Raw genomic sequence first — 25,366 nt, 5'->3', positions numbered from 1 at the left:
TCAAGCCACAAACGGTTTCCTGTTACTCTGCAACATTTAGCTTCTTTTCAAGAAACAATCCCAGTTCTCAAAGCAAACTGCAAGGGGTAGGCAGCAAACTGACCAAGGGCATGTAGAATTCGAGACGTGGTCTAATGTAAATTGGAGATTTACTGTTAAATGCAACGTCCTTAATGCAAATTTAAATGCAAGCGAATTAATGTCGTCTAGAAATAGCCATCTAAAACGTCTTAATCTGGAAACAGCTCGATATTCGTTGCTAGAATGTTTTTGTATTAAATGAACAGACATCGCTTGTTCATCTTTTATTCTCTACAATTAAAATTACCTGACGCTTAAATCAATGGAAAAGTTATCGAAATAGGTAAATGCTATTCAATTAGTAGGAAAGCCTAACGCTGTACGTATAGTCTTAGCCTTGAAAGAAAAAAAATCCCCAAATTAAAGGTTTGCATTTAAGATTACCAGATAGAAAAATGTTAAGGAGCACATATACATACAGTAGGAAGTGTAGAATAGGAGACATTGTAGCATGCTTCTAGTGTTTTGAATATCATCGGTATCACATTAAGACAGGCGTGTGCATGTATTTTTTGCAGTGAGAGAGCGTCTCCACGTCAGAGGACTTGGGGAGGGCAGTTCTGTTTAAAATGCTGTGAATGTGACAGCCAGGAGTCCAGACTGCCAATGTGAGGAAGGTGATGGGATAAACCGAGTACAACTGGAAAAAATGAGAACAAAAAGAGCAAGCCGAATGTAAAATATAGATAAAAAATAAAAGTAGGAAACAAAAGAGTGTCAACAGAAGGAAATAAGAAAGGTTTTTCTATTCTACAAGTGACTCAGAACATCTGTGCCACACATTGAGGACGACGTACAGTATCCGGAGCAAAACGCAGACGGATCACAGCGAGGGGAGCTTTACCCTTGGGGGGGAAGATGACAGTGGTGCCCGGTGAAAATCTAGACGAGACTGTGGCACTGGCAGCCCTGTCCCACGATGTCTATGATCCCGAGCAAGCGGACCAGGAATGTTGTGAAAGGGTGGTTATCAACATCTCCGGGTTGCGCTTCGAGACCCAGCTTAAAACCCTCGCGCAGTTCCCTAGCACCTTACTGGGCGACCCCAGGAAAAGGATGCGTTTCTTTGATCCGCTGAGAAATGAATATTTCTTTGACAGAAATCGCCCCAGCTTTGATGCCATACTTTATTATTATCAGTCGGGAGGGAGGCTTAGAAGACCTGTTAACGTGCCTGTGGACATTTTCATGGAGGAGATAAAATTTTACGAACTAGGGGAGGAAGTAATCGAACATTTCAAGGAGGACGAAGGTTTCATCAAGGAGGAAGAACGCCCATTGCCGAATAATGAATTCCAGCGTCAGGTCTGGCTTCTGTTTGAATACCCCGAGAGCTCTGGACCAGCTCGAGGGATTGCAATAGTCTCTGTTCTCGTCATTTTAATATCAATTGTTATTTTCTGCTTAGAGACGTTACCGGAGTTTAGGGAAGAGAACAGATTTTACGACCATCTGGTCTTGAACGGGACTAGCAGCGTCAAACCCAACCCGTTCACTGACCCCTTCTTCATTGTTGAGACGCTGTGCATCATTTGGTTTTCGTTTGAGTTGCTAGTGAGGTTCTTCGCCTGTCCGAGTAAGCCTGCTTTCTTTAAAAATATAATGAACACCATCGACATAGTGGCTATCATTCCCTACTTCATCACCCTGGGCATGGAGCTAGCAGAACATCAGGGAAATGGCCAGCAAGCCATGTCTTTAGCAATTTTGAGAGTTATTCGTTTGGTAAGAGTCTTCAGGATTTTCAAGCTCTCCAGACACTCCAAGGGACTCCAAATCTTGGGGAAAACCCTCCAAGCAAGTATGAGAGAACTCGGGTTATTGATATTCTTCCTTTTCATAGGTGTCATCTTGTTTTCCAGCGCAGTGTATTTCGCTGAGACCGACGACCCTTCCTCTGGATTCAGCAGTATCCCAGATGCGTTTTGGTGGGCGGTGGTATCCATGACTACTGTGGGCTATGGAGACATGTGCCCTGTCACAATTGGTGGCAAAATCGTGGGTTCGTTGTGTGCCATTGCTGGTGTGCTGACAATTGCGCTACCTGTCCCTGTCATAGTCTCAAATTTCAACTATTTCTACCATAGGGAGACTGAACACGAGGAACAATTTCAATACACCCATGTAACGTGCGGTCAACAGCAGTCCTCCTTCGGTGAACTGAAGAAGAGTGGCAGCAAGTCCTCTCTCAACAAATCAGACTACCTGGAGACAGATGATTTCGATCCAATAAAGTATACAAACTGTAGCCCGACAAAAGCATACACGGGCAAGCTATCTGATGTATGATTGTAGCCTGCGCGTAATTGGACCAGAGAAACATAACGTTTCTGTGAGTACATCCCCCCATTCAGCACTTTTGCTTAAAAATATTGGCCGCCTGTTGTTTCGCGCATCCTTAATGCAACGAAGTGAGTATCGAACGTGAGAATTGAAATTCAGAGAAATTTCTAGCAATGGGTGACATACACGTGGATTGTGAGTGGTACGGTTTTCTTTCCCTTTTTAAAATTGTCTTCCGTGTCGTGTCTTCATCTTGGGCACTGCGTAAAATAGCGGGCTTCATTTTCACTTGCTCTTTTAACCTCCTGCCCCGCTTTGCAGCACTTTATTAGAAGTAAACCTATCGTCACTACTAACCTTCTGAGATATTATTTGAAATTGGCATCTCGGTTATATACAGTATTGTATATATATATATTCACGTACTGTATGTATAATATACGTACGGTATATAGAGATCAAGGAAAGGACCAACTAATTCTGAATTACACAGTGTGCTTACGACCTGCGGGCGGCACAATTAATTCTGCACAAGGTCATTGTGAGAGGTGACCTGCCTCTGTTGTTTTATTGTATCCATCTCCCGCGGTCACGTATTTTTCCGTGAGCGCCACTCCAAAAGCATCATTCATTTGATCAGATACGAGGAATTAGCCGTGTTAGATGGATTCTTGCAGCGATGCCATTGTCTTGTATAGTGGAAACTCTATCTCTTGTGTGTGTACCCTTTGAAGACTGCACAGCGCCATTAAAAAAGCAGCTGTCACTGAAACGTGACGAGCAGCCAATAAGCAAATAACTTCTCTTCGCACAACAAATTCTACACTAAATCCTACCCCCTCAGAATTGATTTTTCTGCCAATTACAGTCATAAGCACTTTAAAATCATTTTTTCTCTGTTAACTGTGACGGCCTTTAAATATCTAATTTGCACATAGAACGCTTCATTTTGTTTACATCAGTCGTCAAGGAATTTAATTCCTTCCATTCCTTTTCTGTCACCAAAAGGCTTATTTGTAAGTGCCTGGTATGATGAAGCAATCGGGTCGGGTACATAAAAGGGAGAAAAAGTACGATTAGTATTTCACCTTGTATGCAAGTCAAGACATTCAAAATTAGCCAAGGGAACGTTTCCCCCTTATTGTTTTACATGAAAATGGATGCTAATTTTACCACGCTTTGCAACGCTTAGAGCGCCACAGAGCGGAGGAATGAAAGTCTTGCAGGCGTCTCTAGAGACTCACGTTTCTATAGCAACCTTCTAGACTGTTCTCATAACTTTTTGATTTTGGCATCAGAAAGAAATACATCGATTAATAATTTCATTTTCCGCAGAACCTTCAAAGGTGATAAAACTTAGTTGAATTTATATAATTGTTATATATTTTTAAGAATTATGCAACATGGGTTATCTTTTTTTAAATACAGAATTTTATATTTGTATACAACATAGCACTGAAAATCTACTTAACTGATGCTAAATAAAAAGTCGAACGCTGTAGGCTCATAACCAAGAATCATCATTTTTTTCATTATTCCCATTTTTCAAAACAATATCATTTCTAACGCATGCAACGGCTTGACGCTAAAGTCATTTGTTTCTGGTGAAGTTGTAAAAAGGCCAACACATTACTGATCTTTGAATTTTTTAAAGAAGAAATGCAAACTCCACCAACAACAGAATTCTTCAATAAACGAAAAAACGCGATATTGTATCATTTGACCGTGGAGGGAAATATAGACTAAAATGATGGCACAAACAAGAATCACAGAAGGAAAATAAAGTGAAACAAGAAGATTTCGGTATTCAATGATATGAACGTTATATACCGTAACTGAACTATTGCCAAATAGAAAAAAACTATTCTGGGGAATCACATTTCCTTCCAGCCACACACTTTATTTTTGATACAACAAAAGAAAATCGTCGGATGTGTCTTGGAGTCTGAAGCGGTGTGTGATAAGGACGAGAGATTCGGAGTCCCGTTGGATGGATGCATTAAATAGTCAGGACATTGGCAGTTGTCATACTGTACCTAGAGCGTGCTACAGTACAGAGGCTCAATTAACCAATCTGAAACGGATATAAGACTTTGTCCAAGCGCTGGATGAAAATTATTTCATATTGACCTTCTTGTCCTCCTCCTAAATGTGGTGAGAGAGGTGATGTTCAAAGACTACACGAGCAAACCAGTCTGGGAGGTAAGTTTTTAACTCTGATTTAAACCTTCAGTTACTGTACATCGCTTACGCCTCTGTAGTTCAGTCTTACAGTAAATGCACGTGTAGTACCAAAGACGTGTCATGTGATTCTAGCATTGTTATCAAAACAATTTTTGTTTTTCTCATTTGAAGGCTTAAATCCCAAATCTGTCATGGTCGCATTTTATTAATTTCTCTGATTACTTTTAAAATATATAACTTACCTTTTTTTAGGGTGGCTATTGAGTGATTTGTGAACACTTTGTTATTGTGTACAGTATGTCAAACGTACAGTAAATACCTAGAAGCAAGGCCATACCTAGAAGCAAACTTTACTGTCCCCTTTGTGGATTGTTCACATTTATTCTGTTCTATTTCTCCTCTTTGCCAGACTTATCTTGTTTTGGAAGAATTGTTTGCATTTACAAAAGTAATTAACTTTGGTAGACTTGCACATTTCAAGGTTTGCTGTAAACGCTCATGTTCTAGTCCTTATTTTATACTTTTATTAATAACATTGTATTAGTTAATTTAGCTCATAACTCAGTGTCAGACTTTCATTCAAAACAGTTACAGAGCTGTAAAAACGGCTTCATGATGTAGACAGGCATAACAAAAAGTGTAGAAATTAAAATAAGGTTTAACAGTATAAAACACCGCAACTATAGTAAATAATAAGGATAATTACCACAAAATACATCTGAATATCATAAGTAATGGAAATAAAATGAAATAAAAGGTGGCTAACGACTAATCCTTCATAGTTGGTATTCATATAGTAACATCATAGTAACAGTTGACATTTAAGGTACAGTTTTTACACAGGATACCCAGGATTTATACAGTAACAGAAAAAGTAATTGCAGGATTCATATGTAGAGAGCCTGTCGAGTTATCGAGAGTTTTCATTTATTTCATTTTACACCGCATGTTCAGAGGAATATGACACTTAAAAGTAAATCTGGCGGATGTCCATAATATTTAACTGTTCTGTAGGTGTTTTACAGTGTCTAGAGAGGATGTTTGCTTCTTCTTTAGATTACATGTCAGTCTTCCTTTTTCACCTCTTGACAAAAAAAGTGTGATCTGAGAAGTAAATGTTTGAAGATTCATACTTCATTTCTAAAATGTAATATCATATAAGCTTTCATGTTCGGGGGCATCATTAAAAAAATATATGCATACAAAAGGTAATTCGGCTTTATTTAATGTACAGTATGTGTATGTACCGCAGAGGTGAATGTCTTTGAATTTGTACTCTATACAGGTATGTGTGTTGGAGTAAGCATACTGTAGTGTGATGCTTACTCCAACAGCCTGCCTACTAAGGGCTTGAAAAGCATATGCAAGAACAATTTATTGACGAAGTACAGTCATTTTATCATTATAGATTTCTAATAAAATCTTCGAAATCTTTCAACTTTAAAATCTAAAACTGTGCCTATACGTTTACCTTTTAAAACTTAAATATACACCTAATTGCAAAAGTTATTTACTTGATGAGAAATTATCATTGGGTACAAGACGAGATTTTGATAGACAAGAATACGCCATAAAATATCGTGTTTTAATTCTTGATCGACAGGCTGATTAAAATTGTCATTATTACCTGTACACCGAGGCATATAAAGGAGTTCAAAGGCAGATCGCTAGATGGCAGTGTTCGCACATTTTTGTACATAGAGGCGTAGCGGATCACAGGATGTTTTAAATGCTCGTCAATCGTGACCGGATCAGGTTTTGCTTGTTGTTAGTAACCTTCACTAGTAATTATATAACAATTTACACATAACCTCAAAAGAATGTCAACTCAATATCTGGTTCAACAATGACATTTAGTTTTGTTGAAATCAGTAGAACAATGCACATATTACTATAATACATCATTATTGTTTTAAAGTTATTGAACAGAAGAATGCTAAGAGACTGAAAAAAATGAGTCTTCACTTTAGAACACTTTGCGAGGGCTGTGTAAATTTGGCCATTCTAAAGTTTCTCACCTTTCCACCTGAGCACCTGCATACTGGGAGTTGAAAGTTGCACATTCTCCTGTATGAAAAGCACCTTTGGATATTTTGGAGTGGTAACAAGTGCAATTAATTAAACTGTTCACTCAACAAATTAACAGGGCATCTGTATAAGCAAGCAAAGTTAAGGCCAAAGATCCAAAGGTTACATAATACGACACATAACCAGCCGTTCCTGAACTTTAAATTCTTTTTTTTTCTCTTATTAGTTTAAAAAAATAATTCAAAGTAATATTAAATCATATTTTAGGCTGAAATGTGACATTTTTTTAGACTGTTGTTGAATTGTTCAGTTAGAATTCACAGTTGCGTTAGCTCAGTATATACTACAGAATCATCTGAGACCTTTGGCCTTTCAAAAGTCATTGCTTCTGGCGCCGTGACACGCAGCTCACACAGGACAGAAATAAAAGGTCACAAACCCCTCACAACCTACTGCTGTATCTTTCTGCTGATGCTGTGCTGCAACACATTGCATATTTGAATTCCCTTAACATGTATATTTATCATTTTTGGAATTCAAATTATTCAAATGAGATGGGAACCTCTTTACTTCTTGTTTTATCTTTTTCAAGATGTCATTTGTGCTGGATACTGTATACTGTACATGGTTTCCAGCACCTATGCTATTTGCTCAGTGGCAGAAAAAGAAACGTATCAACAGTATATATACAGTATAGGGTGAGTTTTACAACCCTACTGGTACTGTATGTAACCAGGCAGTTTGTACAAAAATCAAAAGGTTTTTGTAAGACAAAAAATTGTACAGTATTTGGTATACAAAATGTGGGGTCTGCTCAAACACTTAATCAGACAGAAACTCAAAAGTGAGTGGTTCAGATATCATGCAGAAACTAGTTGATGAATATACAGTAGTATTTCAACAATACTGTACATTATGGTTCAGTATAATCCATATTGCTTGAATAAAAGCTCTGCATCAGTTACAGTATGAAACACAAAGATTAACATTTGCTAAAACATGTCAGATACAACAAGATTTTTTTTAATGTTATTAAAAAGGTCAGTATTTTAAATTATTGACTGAGATCTTAAACTTAAGCATATGATACACTCAACTGCCTTTGATAATACAGTTATCTGTGCATTATAATCATTTAAATCACACATTTTATTAGTGCTTTAGTTGTGGTATCAGTCTAAAGATAAGCAAAGTAGATGACATTTTGCTGCAAAGGCCGTAAAGCATTTCAGTTCATATCTTAGAATGAAAGGTTTATGTTATATTATTCTTTGGAGGTAGTTTCATAAGACTTACAACATCCCTCTCAGAGTGTAATGTCTCCTCATGATCTCAGATAAGTATAGTTATGCATATTCATATCACCATGTTTTGGGATGTGTATAAACCTGAAAATTGCCAATGATCCAGCATTAGGAGAAAAATGTGCTTATGTTTAGACTGATACCACAACCAAAGTACTAATAAGATGCATGATTTAAATTATATTATATTATTATTATAATGAGCAGAGAACTGTATAACTGTATAACTTTGATTTAAAAAAAAACTTCACAGGAAAGGTTATGAAATTCTGTAAAATACATTGATCTTAAAATGTCTGTCGAATGGCATTTATTTAAGTATGAAAGGAGAACTGGGAAGAACTACAAATGTTACTTTCAGGAAATAACAGATGTGGAGGTAAAGAGTTCTGTAGGTTTGCTTTTATAGTAGACCACAGGCATTTAGTTGTATCATTTGCTTAAGTTTAAGGTCATAGTCAATGTCATGCAGCTCCAAAATTTTAATTTTGTAAGCTATTTCAGATCCCCCAAAATACTATTTTACCAGCTTAGGCCTGAAGAAACACTAGTTCTCCTGTGATACCACAAGACGAGTCCAAGGGGATGACACTAAAATGTCTCCCAGGCAAGAGCAAGGTATTAATTCAGTCTCTACAAAACCATTCACAAAGCTCCGATTTTCACTGGGAACCACAGCATGGCCTTAAGTTAAATTCTGTATTTTTTCAGCTCCAGGGATGTTGAACCTGAGGCACCCCCACTATTTAAACAGAAAACGATGTTCACAGTGTTATAACATCAGTATATTATGGCTACTAAGGGGAACCCAGCTTTGAAAGCAGATTTAGAGGATTCATTCATTTATGTCATGTGCCCACTAGGTGGCAGTGTACTGGGTAATAGTTGACTTTTTTTGTCTTTAACTTGAATGGGACATCAGGTCGTATCACGAGTAAAGGGATGTTCACTTTATCTAATGCATGCATTTTTAGTTCTGAGATTATAACAATAATGATTTCCTGACTTTTAAATGTAGAGGTAGGCATTCATGAACTGTCTTATCAGTAATACTGAATATATACTTGTGTAGGCATACATAGCAAAAACATTGTGATGAACTACATCGAAATTATTGATTATTACTAGCAACAAAATTATTTTTGCCATTCTTTTCTTGACTAGTACCATCAAAGCAAACCTACAGAACTCTTTACTTCCACATCTGTTATTTCCTGTAAGTAACATTTGTAGTGTGAAGGGGGCTTCATTCTTCCCAGTTCTCCTTTCATACTTAAATAAGTGCCATTAGACAGACATTTTAGGATCTATTTTACAGACTTCGTTACCTTTTCTACGAACATTTTTTTAATTTAAGTTATACAACAAGTTGTTTTCATTATGCAGTCAATCATTAATGTGTTTATACCACTCAAAACAGTAAGCTGTATTCAAGCTGTATCAATTTGATACAACAGGGAGTGAGGTTAGACATTCTTCCATTTTGAGTGACCACTCTGTCCAATGTGAGCCAATTTGGCTGACAACTGAAGCAAGGCAGTATAAACATTGGACACTTTGGACAGGCTGCCAGGCCGTTGCAGGGCAGACTCACACGTTTACTTACACAGATGTATGGAGAACAATTAAAAGACTATAATTAAGCCAGACAGTGTGTTTTTTGACAGTGGGAAGAAAACACGTGAAAAAACTCAGCATGTTCCAGGCCAGAATCAAACCCACAACCCAAGATCTGTGAGGCAGCACAGCTGTACCACCTTGTAACCCACAAAGAAAACACTGAATGACACCAAGTTACCTGAATGAAAACAAACCCTTTGGCAGTTTTGAGACGTTATGTGCTGCGTTTAATTATGATGTCTGTCTGAATGGTTGAAGAATGGTTCTCCTGTCTCTCGCTGTCTGTGCTGTCTGTGCTATCTGTGCTAGGTCTATTTTTATAAGACTGCAGAGAAATGCATAAAAGTTCAAATCCATAGTCCCAAAAGGCATTCAGGTCTGTTCCTTTGCTAAAGTTCGCTTGTAAATTCAATAACTCCCACTGTAGGTGTTTTTTTTAAATACCTTTAATTAAGTGCTGATATGGAGTAATGTGTAACAACAAAATTAGAGATTTTTGTAACACTTCGACAGCAGGAAAACAATTATCATTGGTGAAATAAAATTGGTTGAAATACTGAATTATTCTATACAGAATTATTCTTTTGTCTTCAGCAATCAGCGCAGGTTCTATAACATGATATACGGTACTTCTTTACAAAGTCACCTAAGAACCCGCCCCATTTTTTAAATTAATGAAGGAGTAAATTAGAGATCCTGAAAAAAGAAGAAAGGTATATTGAGAGGCCTGAAACACACATATACGTTGTGTGCTTTGTGTCTACTGATCATTGATTCATCGCTTATGCAGTTGCTCTTTCAAATAAGCATCGCAAGCAATCATGATTTATTTTTCTCCTTTTTGTGTCTTGCTAAAGCAATGTTTGTTAGTTTTGTTGGATTATAATGACCTGGAATCTTTGGCTGACAGCCCAGGAAGCTCAATACCGCTTTAGTCTGACATTGCTGGTCTCGCCCTACCTTGAACCATATTTCTCTGTGCCATGTCTGTTGTGTGAGTCCAAGTCAGATGTCCTCAGTTCCCTGTTTATCTGGCAGCTGCTTTGGGAATTGGATTGGGCACAGTAACCAGCATGCTTGATACACACAAACTCAGTTTAGCTGATACACACTTTTAACTCTGACACTCAATGGTTTCTGAAAAGACTTGCACATGCACATGTGTGCACATACTGTACACGTTTTTACCACCACAATTCCTCCAAAAGAGGACCAAGCCCTGTTTTAGCCACAATACTGAGTTTGCCTAACAAATAACAGCAGAGAGCCCAGCACAATCTCAATGAAAAGAGGCAAGAAAGTACAAAAAGTAGGAAAATGAGGTAACCTTGTATTGCATGGTAATAATATATCTTGTTTGTTTAAAAATAGTTTAGTAATAGTTTGGAAAGTAATAGTGCTCATATAGAGATATTTTAAGCAGAACTGTAGTCCCAATTTCTTAGACTAGTTATTAAATCTCAGTAACAAAATAAATTAAATGATGGCATGGAGAAAAATTACAGATTTTAAATTAAGCTTAAATCATGATCTTTGAGAAAGTACTGTGTGTTCACCATTGTTGTCACAAATCATTGATCTTACCACAGTTGAGAGTGAGAGTTTGCGAGAATGGTGATGTGAAGCGGCCCTTCCTGCTCACTAGTCACTGTAATGACTCATGTGATGTGATGTACGAGCAAATAAAAACAGGTTGTGCAGCAGACATTTCACCGCAGAAATGTTCAATGTGATCTGCATGTAGTTAACAAGAAAGTAGTATCTGTTGGCACAACCGTCTTGAAGTTGAGAGCAATATTTCTAATGGATTGCAAGAGATGTATGAACAAGCCTGCTTTACAATGTAATAGGGCCACTTCACCCCATTGGAAGTTTGGTTGCTTGTTCTGATTCACATACAATAATGGCAATAATGTTAAATTGTTCATTTGTCTATAATTATTATTAAACAGGTTGTTCATATAACTGAGCCAACTGTGACCAAGGTTCCCCAAGATGGCAGTCAAGGGTAGGATGGGATTAGTCAGCCAGGATTTTCTCAGCTCTCAGCCACATAGAGACCACGACAGCCTCCGACACACTTTCAGTGGGATTCTGTCAGCGAGGGATGCCCCTCACCTCTGATCATGAGGTTCAGAACTGTGAGCAAAGATGTAGAAATCCCAATTGGTGATTGCAGGTCAGGCGTTAAAAACAAAAATAACTGGTGATTCTTAATTTAAAGAACAAAATAATTTCAGAAGAAGATTACAATGCAGGGCTGTCACAGTGGCACAGTGGTTAGCTGGGGCCCTGGATCAAATTCTGGACCTGAGATACTATGTGTGTGGAGTTTGCATGTTCTCCCCACGTTTGCATGGGTTTCCTCTCAATACTCCAGTTTCCTCCCACAGTCCAAAGACATACTGGTAGTTGAATTGGCTTCTGTGAAAAGTGGCCCTGGTGTGAGTGTGTACGTGTTTGTGTCTGTGTGTCTGCCCTGCGATGGGCTGGCGTTGCTTGGCAAGATAGACTCAGGATCTCCTATGACCTTGAACTGGATTATAAATGGGTAGACGGAATGGATTACAATGCAAAGCAAATCCATGGACCTATGGTTGTGTTGAAGGAAGCCAACCCTGACTATTCCAAAATGATCTTTGGCTGAACTGGTTTAATCATAACAGAAAAGTATCAGGCTAAATACATTGGGTGATAATTATATAAAAAATAAACGCTATTGTTTAGACATGAGTTATAAAACTTATATACCTCAAATAAGATTTCGATTATGTTTTTGTTCACAAAAGGTAAATATATATATTTACTGAACATGCATATGTGCAAATTATTCTTTTAAGAGTCTCGACTGTTTTCGTGTACTGCATATCCCTGGTTTTTCTTTGTATTTGAAACCTGCTCATACATAAATGTTTTGCACAAACGCTACCAGATTAAATCAAAGAAAGGAGCAAATGTGAATATGATATGAAATTAAACTTATGTAATCCTTTTATTTGTAATGCAGGAATTTGAAAAAAGAAAACTGCTAGCTTATCCACCATGCTCATGATAAATAAAAACAAAATCAAGTCTGTTTCATACTACATTAAAAACGACAAGATATAATTTTTTACCATGGTTCGTATGAATTATAAAGTAATTTTAAAAAGTGTGTAAAACTACTCTCTGACAGATTCTTGACAAACTGGTTATTATGCTCTGTATTGGTTATAGTATTCCATGTCTGTTTGGTTTATAGTATTCTATGGTCTGTTTCTTCCTCATTCGGCAGGTTGGCTGCAGGCTCTTTCCAAGGAGGCAGTGTCAGTCTTTCTATTTCTCATAGTCCCCTGCAGGTGCAGGCTCATCTCTTTCTACTTCAGACCAGGGTGGCAGTAGATTTTTCTTCTGGTGTCTCCATCACCAGCCTCCCAGGCATTGCCAGCAGCCATCTCACCCTGCAACTCCCAGCTGACAGCCCACTGAAGCTCAGCAGTTGTGAGCCTGGTCAGTACCTGGATGGGAGACCTCCTGGGGAAAACTAAGGTTGCTGCTGGAAGAGGTGTTAGTGAGGCCAGCAGGGGGCACTCACCCTGCGGTCTATGTGTATCCTAATGCCCCAGTATAGTAACGGGGATACTATACTGTAAAAAGGTGCCATACTTCGGATGAGACTTAAAACCAAGGTCCCGACTCTCTGTGGTCATTAAAAATCTTAGGGCTTTTCCCTGGCGTCCTGGCCAAATGTTCCCATTGGCTCTTACCAATTGTGGCCTCCTAATAATCCCTACTGTGAATTGGCTTCATTACTATGTTCTCTTCCCCAAAAATAGTGTTTACCACTGATGAGCGTTCTGGAGCACTATGGCTGCCATCGCATCATCCAGGTGGGTGGTGCACATTGGTGGTGGTGGAGGAAAGTCCCCATTACCTGTAAAGTGCTTTGAGTGTCCAGAAAAGGGCTATAAAAGTGTAAGCATTTATTATTATTATTATTTCCCCTCCACTTTTCTATGGGGTCCCTTTTCTGACTTGGGGTCTTACTCCTCAAGCTCTAGCCATGGTGGCAAATGTAACCCATCATCTCCCTCCTCTTCTGGGGGTTTGTGCCAATTGGCTTCGTCAGTGGCTTTTGGGACACAGGCTGCTTCTCCTCCCTCACCTCTTGAGACTCTTGGAATATGGTCAGCCTCCTTCTTCTGGGTCTGAAACCTCTTCACACAGGGCTTATCCTTGTCCATCCATTTCCCAAACCTGCTCCTGCAGCATAATGATCATTTCCAGGTCCTGGGCCCTCTGCTCCCTCGTAGCCTTCAGGTCTGCTACTGTATGGTTTGATTCAGCTGAGATTGGAGCCAGTCCCATTTCTTTCCAAGTCTCATCTTCCTATTCATCCAGTATCCCTCCTTCATCTTTCTCAGCTGCTCTTTAAACTCTCACAGATTAAGTATTTTTATATCTTACAATTATTTTGCATAGAGACACAGAGTGAGGTGAACGGTATTTTAAAGATTACAATAAGCTCAAGAATGTTACATGGTCAAAACAGACTACTGACAGTGTATGTCTCTTTTAGACATTTGTAAAAAATATTTTGTAAGCAAGTGTAGCAGTATTGTAAAGAAAGATAAATCAGACTGCATGGACAAACCTAGGAATTAGTTCAGTCACAATTTCTGCAATATTTTCAAACACATGAACATACAGTTTAAGTTACGTAACAGGCATTTAATTTCAGGTTTATTGAGCAACAGATCATACAGTACTTGTGATCTGTTCGGTTTTAGAGAATCAAACTAACATCTACAGCCTATACTGCTGTGTTATTCTGAGACTATGAGAGGGAGTTTCGGGATGCGACATGATGTCTGATTGGCAAGGTGGCGTGGATTGCATGTGATCTCATCAGTACTTGTGTGGACTGCTTCATGATCAGTGGTTGAAATGTCATGGGTGCTCTATCCCTGTGTCGGAGTCTGTCTGTCTGAACTCATCCAAAGGGCTTCACTTTGTGTAAGGTAAACAAATACAAACAAACATTAAAGTCCTGGGGTTTCAAAACATTGTGATGCCTATACACCACTTTCTAGCTGTTCTAGAAAAGTTCTAGCAAATATAATAGCATAGATGCAATACAGTAAACTTAGTAATAGAGTGAACAAATGCAGAGTAAAACAGGAATTTAAGAGAATTTGGTGTATATTTTGGCAGCGATTTCCTTTTCATTTCTCACAACAGATGAATGACACCAGGGTGGAAGCTTATTTTTCTTGTAAGTGATGTCTACAGCTACAGGTTGCATCAGTGCAGCCTTGTCAAAGGAAGGGAAGGGTTCTCACTGTCCACAGATTGCACAGAGCAATCTTTGATGTGTTTTGGAGTTTCAATTGCATTTCAGATTTAAGCGGAATTTAGAGCTCTTTTCTTTTTTTTTGGTTTGCAGGGTACAGAAGAGAAGCAATTTCATCACTTCCAAAAATGAATCCACACTTAATATGGAAAACAAAAAAATTGTTCCACAAGAAATCACATGCTCTCTACAAACAAGTCTGAGATTTTTCTGACATGAAATGAAGAAGAATATAATTTAAAAAGCACAAACCACAAGGAAATGAAGATCAACGATACCTTGGAAATCCAGTATCTTCACACAATTACTTCTTGTATATACTGTACTGTATAGAAATTATTGGATATGCTGTGCTTTGAAGGTGCAAAACCACGAGTTACATGAAGAAACAACATGTGGGACAAAATATAAAAATTGATCCGTAAAAAAATGTTAAATGTGCTATGTGAAGTCCTGTATGTATAATACTACATGGCTCTGAAAATTACATATACAGTACAGGTATGTGTTCTTGCTGATGAGCCTCTTGATGTACAGTAGTCAAGTCTGTTTAGTCTAAAGAAGTACTTCATATGCAATAGGAAAAAAACTGAACTATTAGAAAAACATTTACAGTATGTTCTATACTTTGCATATCATGTGCTATACCAAAACATATATTACATGCTTGGAAACCAGGGCATTCAAAAAGGTAAAAGTTATACAATTTTTGTTCTATGTCAACGGCTCAAAATTGCTCTGACATTTTTATTATACCTTGTGGGAACAATTGATAGCTCATTGATAAATATCAAAACACCACTGTTCAACTAGTGAAGTTACTAAATCTATATTTTTTTAAGTATCATATATGTTTTATAAAAAGGGATCGGTTAAACTGGTGAATTATTTTTAGATTTTTAACATTTTGCAATGTAATTAAGTTTTTATTTTGCCTTTATATATATATAAATTGAGTACTGAGGGGGTTAATGTACCTTAAAAGAGCTTCCTGTTCACACTGAAAACTTTTCTTCGGAGGAATGTTGGTGCAGAGAAATGCAGTACATTGATTCACTGCAGGTTTTTAATAAGTTTCATGTTTTTTTTTCTTTTTTTATCAGAATGCTGTATCAGTGTAATTAAAGGCATCTACCTCAGTGTCCTCATATCCATCATTATACAGCTTTAATACCTGTTCATGTATAGTATGAACAACTATACAGTATGTTAAGGTATGAGTGATGTTTTTTGTTAAACAAACACAACGATTGATTTCTTATACTTGTAGAGCATATTGGCCAACATAAAATTAAATGGCTTTTTTTGAACTAATTCACAATTTTCAGAAATGAAAACTATTGTTAATTGTTGAGATTTTGTCTGAGGGAAACACTTCAAGATTTTATCAGCTGGTTGCATATGACAAAGTAGAGTGTACATGACTAAGAAAATAACACTCAGTTTTGCTCTATTCATCTGACAAAATGTCACTAAAATATTTTACATAGTAACAAGAAAAACCCTGATAACATCAAGCTGGTTAAATTACCAGTTATCAAAGGAGATCAAATCGATCAACATACAGTGACATCAAACAAAATTAGTATGATTTTTTATGATTACTGTTTTACACTGATTTGTTTAAAATCATCTTAATAGGATGTGCTTCTCTCAACTTTTAGCATGTTCTACAATGTTTTTATTTCCAAATAGCATACAGCTTCTTCAATCTACTGCATGTTATCAAACAAGAGATATCACTCATGTAATATCATATGGTTTTCTTTTCCATAAATCCCTTTGCCATCCACTGAGCACTGAAAGTTTGTGACATTTCATATTTATCTACAGTAGTTCAAATTCAGGAAAAAAGTGTAACAATGTTTTTTTAGTCAAAAACCTCACATCAGATCCTGGTTCATAAATATTAAGGAGAACAATATTTAGGCTAAATGCAAGGTGGTCATTAGTAGTTTTAAGTTTAAGTAGTGTAAGAAAAAGTGTGCACTATGTACTGTAAGAAATACAGTATTGATTTTAGCCTTTAATATCCTCATGTTTTTTTCCTTGTTGATTTAATGAAATTCATTATTTACCTATTTTTATTTTTAATAGACCATTTATTGTTATCAATATTTATTTTTTCACAAGAAAGCTACAGCTGAAAGTTGTGTTTTTCCTGTAATGGTAGTTGAGAATGGAGTGGAGATTGCAGAAGCATTTTAAGAAACACTGTAAGACTGCTAACACTGTGACATTTCATTCTGAAAAACAGCTTCATTACTCACCTACCCTGCACGTTTACATTGTTTCCTTTATATCAAAATAGTACAGAACTTCTGATTATGCACAGCTCCCTGTAACTTGTGTATGCCGCAAAGAAAAAACATCATCCCTGAAAGATCACAACTTACACAATGGAATGCAAGAATCTTTTAGATGGAACAGGCATGTGTTTTTTCTGTCTACTTGATCCAGTTAGATCCATGTGATTCATTTGTTTCTTGGAATCAAACCAGGTGATCGGTTTCTAAAACAGGAAGGGCAGCTTTTTCTAGACTCCCTCTACCCTTTACGGCAATTGATGACTTTATATCATATATATATATAGTATTTGGAAACAGGAATTTTCTTTTTCCATAACTCTAACTTAAACTGAACAAGTCTGCATTAACTCAACTCACTGCTGCTTTCCCTTTCACTATAAAGGGAAGGCTGACTAACTCCAGGAAAATCAGATTGTCAAGCTATCTGCTTTTTTCACAGACAGTCCCTTAGATCCTACTACAGCTTTTGACATAGAATGGAGAACTGATGCAGCTCTCACAAGACATGCTAGTAAGTGAAAAAGTATACAGTATATACAGTAGCCTTTTGTCTAAGCCAAACCTCATCAGCACTCAGTTGTGTGAATCTCCATCACAGCTGGCTGAAGTGATAACACAGTGGTTCTCAAACTTTTTGGACCAAGTACCACCGCTGATCAAACCAAAGCATCGGAGTACCACCTACAAGTCATCTTCTCATAGGAACCACAGAAAATCTCATTGACCAACAAGCGCACCGTCGCACACACTCACACATACTGTATAATAAAAATAACACTGAGCACTTGCCATTACAGTGAGATGGGTGAGCCTGTTTAGTCAAGCAAAGCAGTAGTGAATTCATTGGTTGAGCCTTGATACAATTCACAACTTTGACAGCAGAGTCTATCAGATTTTAAATCCTCAGGCATTTTCTTGACTGTCAAGGCCTCACGGTGGATGCTGCAGTGCGTCCACTTCATATCTGGAGCAAACTCTCTAATTTGTGCAACTACATTGCTGTGTCTGCCTGTTATCGCTCTAGCACCGTCTGTACAAACTCCGACTCATTTTTTCCAGTCAATGCCATTCTCTTGGATAAATTCATTCAGAAGCTGAAATATGTGCTCTCCTGTAGTTCCTGTTGGTAGCGGCTTACAGAACAGAAAGTCTTCATGGGACGTACCCGTCGTATCTAACATAATGAGCAAATTGGCCAAATCAACGGCATCTACAGACTCATCTACAGTAATTGCAGTGAAAAGCATCTGCTCCTCTTAACGAGCTCTATCAGCATACTTTTGACACCATCCACCATATCAATAATTCTCTGAGTGACTGTGTCTTTTGGAGGAGGCAGCAGGTCGAGCTGTTTAGCAGCTTTTTCTCCACACATAATATGTATCAGCTTTTTTGCCAATGGTTAACAAAGTTCTTCACAAATAGAGTGGGGCTTACCTGCTTTAACAATCCGCAAGCTTGCATTTTCCCCCGTTTCCATTTCAGGAGTATGTCTCAGAAGTTAAAAGAAGTTTTTATTTCATGCGCATGGGAGTGAAACACACTGACGCTCAGTGTATTTTTCTCAAATTAACCTAGAACAGTCCTTAAATATTTTTCTGTTATCTATCACGCTTTCCTGTGCTCACAAGATTGCCAGTGTTCCAAAATTACGCACATTCTCCTACCTCCCTATTTGTTGGAGATAACTTTTTTTTAACACAATTGGTCACTTACGTTCATAGCACGCATTCCTATTCAATGGTATAGAATTACATTGTAGCTCTTGTGTCCACTCAAGTACTAGCACGTGCTGTACTGTAGTATGTAGGCTGCGTATTTGACACATAAACACATTTGATTAAAACAGAAAATATGAAAACCCACCCAGATTTTTCAGTGCACACAACAAATTTCCAGGGTCATCTGGCGTACCACCTGGAGTCGCTCCACATACCAGCAGTGGTATGCGTACCACAGTTTGAGAACCACAGTGATCACACATACAGTATGAATTGGTGATGTTTGGAATATAGAGTTCAACCTGCTCTCCAGAAAAGCACTTGTGCTGTTTTTTCCTCTTCAGATCACCCAAGTGCTCAAAGTTTTAAAGGGGAACATTTACAATATGTAGGAACACATTGTTTCGGGGGCTTTAGAAACTCTAAGATCAAGTATATCCTATCTAATCCAATGTTTCAGCAGATTATTTAGATCACTTTAAAGCACCAGCACCTGAAGTGCAATTAAATTGTTTGAATTGGTATAATTTACAGGACCAGAATTGGAAATCCTTCATCCAAGATTGTACTACCACCTTTTGTTTCTTTTTTCACTTTGAACTCTTTTAAAATAGTCAATGCATCTTAATTTAAACAGTCCTGAATGATTATCTAACTGTAATGCACTGTACCCTTTACTATCATCTGTTGTCCTAGTCTAGATTGTCAATCAGCTCTTTTAAAGAGCGACAGGACAATACAGTACAGTATATACAAAATATTAAATATTAACACAATTTAATTGTTAAAATTATTTTAATCCTGTACAACACATTGTTATTCTGGAGTAAAAGTTGCAAAACATAAAAATGTTTAGAGAGATTTCATACAAATCAACCCCCTATTATTCCACATTGAACTGTGTACAATGAAAGAGAGAGAATACATATCTCAATTATGAACACAGAAACATTAGGTTCACACCCTGCTGTTGGAGGATTCCTATAATATTAACAGTTTCAGATAGTATTCTGATTATTGCCCTGAAAATAATAAATTTTAATTTCAATGTCAATTCCAAGACTGAAGCCCCTGTATAAAAACCACACAGAAAATTGTGTCTTCCAAATGTCTTTGTTCTTTGAACTTCTGTGATTACATGTATAGGATATTTGAGGGTTGAAAATACCTTTTTGACACAGCATAATAGAATTGCCGTAAACATCTAGTTTGAAGCCACAAATACTTTCATGAATGACAGACGTCTTTTCTGGGTATGTTTCTTATAGAAAGGTTGATGTCCTTTCTCTCAAAGCAACATACTGTATTTTCCACATACAGTAGCAATAATTCTCCTTTTTCTGACATTCACTGTGTTTCCTCCAAAATACATGAACATTTGTTTTCTTTTCTGTCACTCTTGCACAATGGACAAAAACATTTTCATTTGAACTTTTTTTGTTTTTGAAACTTTTGTGACCTATTGACAATATTAAGTGCAGAATATCAGAAGGTGGGCTCAGGTGTTTCTAAATATGTTAAACATTTCCTAATACTGTATTAAATGGTATTTCGGGCGGAGCAGTGGCACTGTGGCTAAGGATCTGTGCCTGTGGCTGGAAGGTTGCTGGCTCAAATCCCGTAGCCGGCAGAGGAATCCTACTCTGTTGGGCCCCTGAGCAAGGCCCTTAACCCCAACTGCTCCAGGGGGGCTGTATAAATGGCTGACCCTGCGCTCCAACCCCAAGCTTCTCTCTCCCCATCTGTGTGCCTGTGTGTCTGATGGAGAGCAAACTGGGGTATCTGAAAAGACAAATTCATAATGCAAGAAATTGTATATGGCCAATAAAGTGATCTTATCTTACTGTATCTTAAATCTTCAACTGTGTAGTGAAAGTAGAAAGGTCCTGACTTAGATGCAGATTAAAAGGAGAAATGGGCACTATGAACAGAATAAAAGACATCTCTGAAAACAGTTAAATAGTTAAACTATAAGACATGAGAAGGAATTAATATTTTAATATTATCTGAAAAGATCAGATCTGCGTTCGTTTAACCAAATTAGCTGGAGGGACTAAATGGCTTCTCTGACTAGCAAACCTATTTTACACAATGGCCAATCATTACATTTTTAAGAGGATAAAGATTTACTTTAGTGCAGGTTCTGAAATGCCAAAAACAGTGCCTTATATTTAACAAATTAAGTTTAATTTTTATGGGAACATAGACATATATAATCTTATATGTAATTAAACATTTCTTCTTCTTTAGTATGTATGCATGTTAAATGTAAGACAAATTCCTGCCTATTGGAATTTCCATTACATATTGACCAAAAGCAACATGACTGTTGTTATGATTATTGTGCATTTCTTGAATTGCACCAACATTTATGGACTATGGACATCAGGAAAAGCACGCTTGACGGAATTGGGAAATTAAATCACCATCATTCAGAATGAATGCAAAATCTTCCTTGCCATGTCAAATGTCACTCCACTTATGCAAGAACATTGCTTGTATTAAATCTGAACTTTGACCCACCAGTCAAACACAGACCACAGATTTCATTGCAGATTTTCAATGGGTTGAAATGAAAAACAACCATTGCGCAGTTAGTAAGCAGTTTTAATTGGGTGGGTATGAGCTGTGCTTTAATCTAGTGTGTGTACAGTATGTGTGCTTTTGGAATTGCTCATTTTTCTTTAACAATCAGGTGGCTATTGAAAAGAAGGTAGTGTAATCACATAGTTTTCCAGGTTCTGTTCTCACTTCATCAACCAAAAAGGCTGGGACAAGAAGTAGAGGATTGCAGGTTACCATCCTTGGGAGTTGTAGCTCCAATGTATGTTTCTAGGCCTCTCAGGCCTCTGTAGACATTCAAAACTTGCCTTTACTCTCAGGACAGCTGAGAATGTATTTCAAATACTATCTTCTTTCAGATGTTTTGGGTGTTGTTAAGTTGCTTCCTTTGCTGAATGCTGCTATGTATCCAAGAGTAGTGTAAGGAAACAAAAATGGTAATGATCTATTTCTTCAATTATTGTTTTACCTATACCCTCCTGTATACATTTACAGGTAGTTAAATAACTTGTTTTGCTACTATGCCCTTAAATTAGCACAGGAAGAACAAGGACCACACATGCTTTGCTCAGAAATTTTCACCATCAGATTGATCTGCCATTTTTCTCACTGTGAACCTGACTACTCCTACAGCAGAGTCTGTGTGGGCTGGAGGGGTGATGTGACTCTCAGAGACAACACCACGTGTTCACAGACACCTGGCAGGACACGGGGGGTCACCATTATGTGACAAACTGAGGACACCATGATTGACTCAAGAAGGCCACTCATCCCTGAACTCTGATCCTCAGGGAGTCCCAAACACAGTCTGCTAAAGATTTAGCACAGACTTGAACCAGCAAGTTCTGAAATACTGCATAAGGCCCAGCCTACACCCCAAACAAGAGTCCTACTGATGGCGCCACTCAAGAGTCCCTGCGGTCCTGCATTTGTTTTGCAGAGACTTAGGGTGATAATACTGTATGTAGTGCAGATGTCCTTGTTCTTGTGAGATGTAGGCGTTTCATAGTGCATCTGGAGTTGTCTATGATTTTCCTTGATTGAGGAAGTAAAATTTAATTCCATCCTTTTTACAGACCTTCCACAGAGGTCTTCTTAAACCCTCCTCAGCATAAATTACCCCATCTCCCTCTAGAAAATCTACTGTACAATTGAAGCACACTTCTGATATACAGTAGATGGAGTGGCACCATGGAATGAGAACATTAACAGATGCTTAGAGCATTTTATGTGATAGGCTTTTTTAAAATTTTGCAATACTTATTTTTCTTCACCAATGAGATTGTGGCTTAATGTTAATCTTATTTTAATACAATTGTATTTTATAGGTAGAAATCGATCATCTGGAAAAATCTTTAATTAAAAAGGTTACACATAAAACAAGTTCTTCATGTAAAAAAGTCTCCCAACTATGTGAAAGAGTATTGCTGACTGTACATCCCCTGCACAAATATTAAACTTCAAGCAGCTATGCATTACTTTGATTCAGTTGGTGCAACTACAAATCTCCTTTGCCATACACACTTTATTAAAGTTGTTTTAGCATTGCATTATATTCTGCAGATGGGAAAAGCTCTATGTTTGTGTCGCAATGAGTCCTTAAGTGTTATAAACTGAGCAAACTGTGTTCCAGTTTCATTACAAATAATAATAATATAAACAAATAAAAAAGTGTTTTGATGGGTGTTTGTCTTGAACCTACAAAACGTCTGTCTGCTATCCTCTGTTATTAAATTGACAGCTTTTTTAAGTTCATTTATCTGTGTTTTTTTAAATTGAATAATGTGTATTAAATTATATGGAAAGAGATGTAGTTAATATAGTAAGAGATAAAAAATATATACATTTATATAAAAATATAGTATTTATGAATTAGCTGTGACTCATTTTAAAATGTGGCCTTTTGTCCTTACTGGTATTGAGATGTTGTATATTATCTGTATCATACAACCTGTACTTATTTACCTTAACAAGGTAGTATACTTACACAGCCTAGTATCACTATATAAATAAATTGTGAAAACAGACCTTTTCTGCTTCTGATGTGATTTTGCTATAAATAAAAGTAAGACTTCCCTTCACAGTGGTTCACCTGAGAAACACAGAAAGCTGCACCTGGGGAGATGAAACACCAACACTGTGCTGCCTCTTATGCTTCCACAGACTGCTAAAGAAATGTGTTAGTGCTGCGGAATAGCACTGCTTCTGTCACCAGGCAACAAATCTCTTTCCAAGGGCCTGGTTTAGTCCAAGGAAGCCTAGTGAAGATGAGCTTGTTGACACCAGAAAAAGGCTCCACAGCCAAAATGTTGTGTCTTTTTTCTTTTCCTTTCAGCATGGAATAAACCTTTAACTGTTCCTTTACAGCCTACGCATGCTGACGCAGCTACAGTACCTACTGTACGTGGCATAAACAGTATACATACTTGTATCTGAGAATACATTTGACGAAATTATATGAAACAGATTGAACCTACAAGGTAGACCATAACACATAACACATAAGTCATAGTCAATGTGTATTTTAACTCGGAGCTTATTAATTCTGATCTTGTAATCCCTGAGTGAACGATCAGCCTTTGGTATCACTGCTGACCATCTCACAGATATATTCTATTATGTTTGTTGTTTATTATGCACGTTTGGTTTTTTATTATGTTTAATTGATTCCTCAAGTACTCTAGCAATTTACCGTCACCATTTCAGATTGTTTTAGTTAATTAAAATCCCACAACACATGACCTACACCTACTGTACAGTTACAGTACATGCAGGGAGTATTAACATAAATTACAAATACAAAGGGGGAAACACTGAGCTTGAAGAAATTACCTATGAAAAAAAACATTTTTGTATTCTAGACAATGTGGAAAAAGGCAAAGAGAATCTTTATGTTCACAGTTTTGTGAAGGTGTCTTTTTCATAAAATTCATAACATTAAGAACATTGTCTGTATACATCTCTCCCAATTTGATGCAAAAAACACTTCAGTGATGCAGTGCTTGCCAGTGACTTCAAAGACGTTCTTGACAAGTCTTCAGAACTGAGATGCTTGGATCTTTATCACAACTTAAATTAATGTATGTACAGTATCGTTGGTTTAAGCTTTCTTAGATTGGCTCACTGGGTTTTTCAGAATAATATTCAAAATACTGCTGCTCACTTTCAAGGATATGAATGGCTTGGTTCCCAGCTACAGCAGTGAACTGTTAACTTGCTATATGACACAATGTTGCTTAGCTGATCAGCCATCTTTCAGTTCTCAATATGAAGTTACCGTATTGGGAGACTACTGGGAGGTTGGAGCACATTCTGTTGCTCCAAGAGTGCAGAATGGTCTCCCAGCTCAGTTTCTGATCTTACATGCCAGACAGCACTTTCAAAGTCGGTCTTTAAACACCAGTTATCGTTAATACGGCAGCTTTAAATCTGTTTAGTTAAGTGTTAATTTGTGTCTACTTTGTTTGATTGTTTTATTGTAAAGCACCTTGAGATACAGTGCAGTCCATACAGTGCAGAATGTCAGCTTTAATTCTAGGGTATTTATGTCTATATTGGGTGAACCATATAGGAATCACAGCCTTTTTTTATACAGTATATAGTCCCCCCATTTCATGGGACCAAAAGCAATTGGACACATTAACATAAACTTAAATCAAATTTGGCATGTTTGCAGATCCTTTGCAATTGATGACTGCCTGAAGCCTGCAACCCATAGATGTTGGGTATCTTTCCTGGTGATGCTCTGCCAGGCCTGTAATTCAGCCATTTTCAATTACTGCTTGTTTTGGGGGCTTTTTGCTTTCAGTCTTGTCTGCAGCAAGTGAATTGCATGCTCCATGGGATTCAGGTCGGGTGGTTGACTTGGCCAGTCAAAAACATTCAACTTTGTGGCCCTGAAAAACTCCACAGTTGCTTTAGCAGTATGTTTGGGGTTATTGT

The 25,366-nt window shown here is 37.4% G+C and overlaps 1 protein-coding gene across 5 annotated transcripts; it reads left to right on the top strand.

Annotated features, from left to right (window-relative positions):
- LOC148654767 (shaker-related potassium channel tsha2) lies at window positions 1-23,451 on the top strand. 5 transcript variants are annotated; one of them, XR_015941141.1, is made up of 3 exons: window positions 1-2,413; window positions 12,775-13,369; window positions 14,926-23,451. XR_015941141.1 is itself a non-coding variant. In XM_088644699.1 (2 exons), exon 1 carries the CDS (start codon window positions 940-942, stop codon window positions 2,368-2,370), a length of 1,431 nt encoding a protein of 476 aa, XP_088500825.1. In that variant the 5' UTR covers window positions 2-939; the 3' UTR covers window positions 2,371-2,413; window positions 14,926-23,451. The 5 variants fall into 5 exon arrangements, 1 of the variants encoding a protein (XP_088500825.1); XR_015941139.1 differs by having other exon boundaries at window positions 3-4,566; XR_015941140.1 differs by having other exon boundaries at window positions 3-4,566; window positions 12,775-13,454.
- Window positions 23,452-25,366: the final 1,915 nt, after the last annotated feature.

This window comes from Lepisosteus platostomus, chromosome 9 (assembly GCF_059453375.1).
Source record: "Lepisosteus platostomus isolate fLepPlt1 chromosome 9, fLepPlt1.hap1, whole genome shotgun sequence".
Classification (NCBI taxonomy): domain Eukaryota; kingdom Metazoa; phylum Chordata; class Actinopteri; order Semionotiformes; family Lepisosteidae; genus Lepisosteus; species Lepisosteus platostomus.
This window is presented reverse-complemented; position numbering and strand designations above follow the sequence as displayed.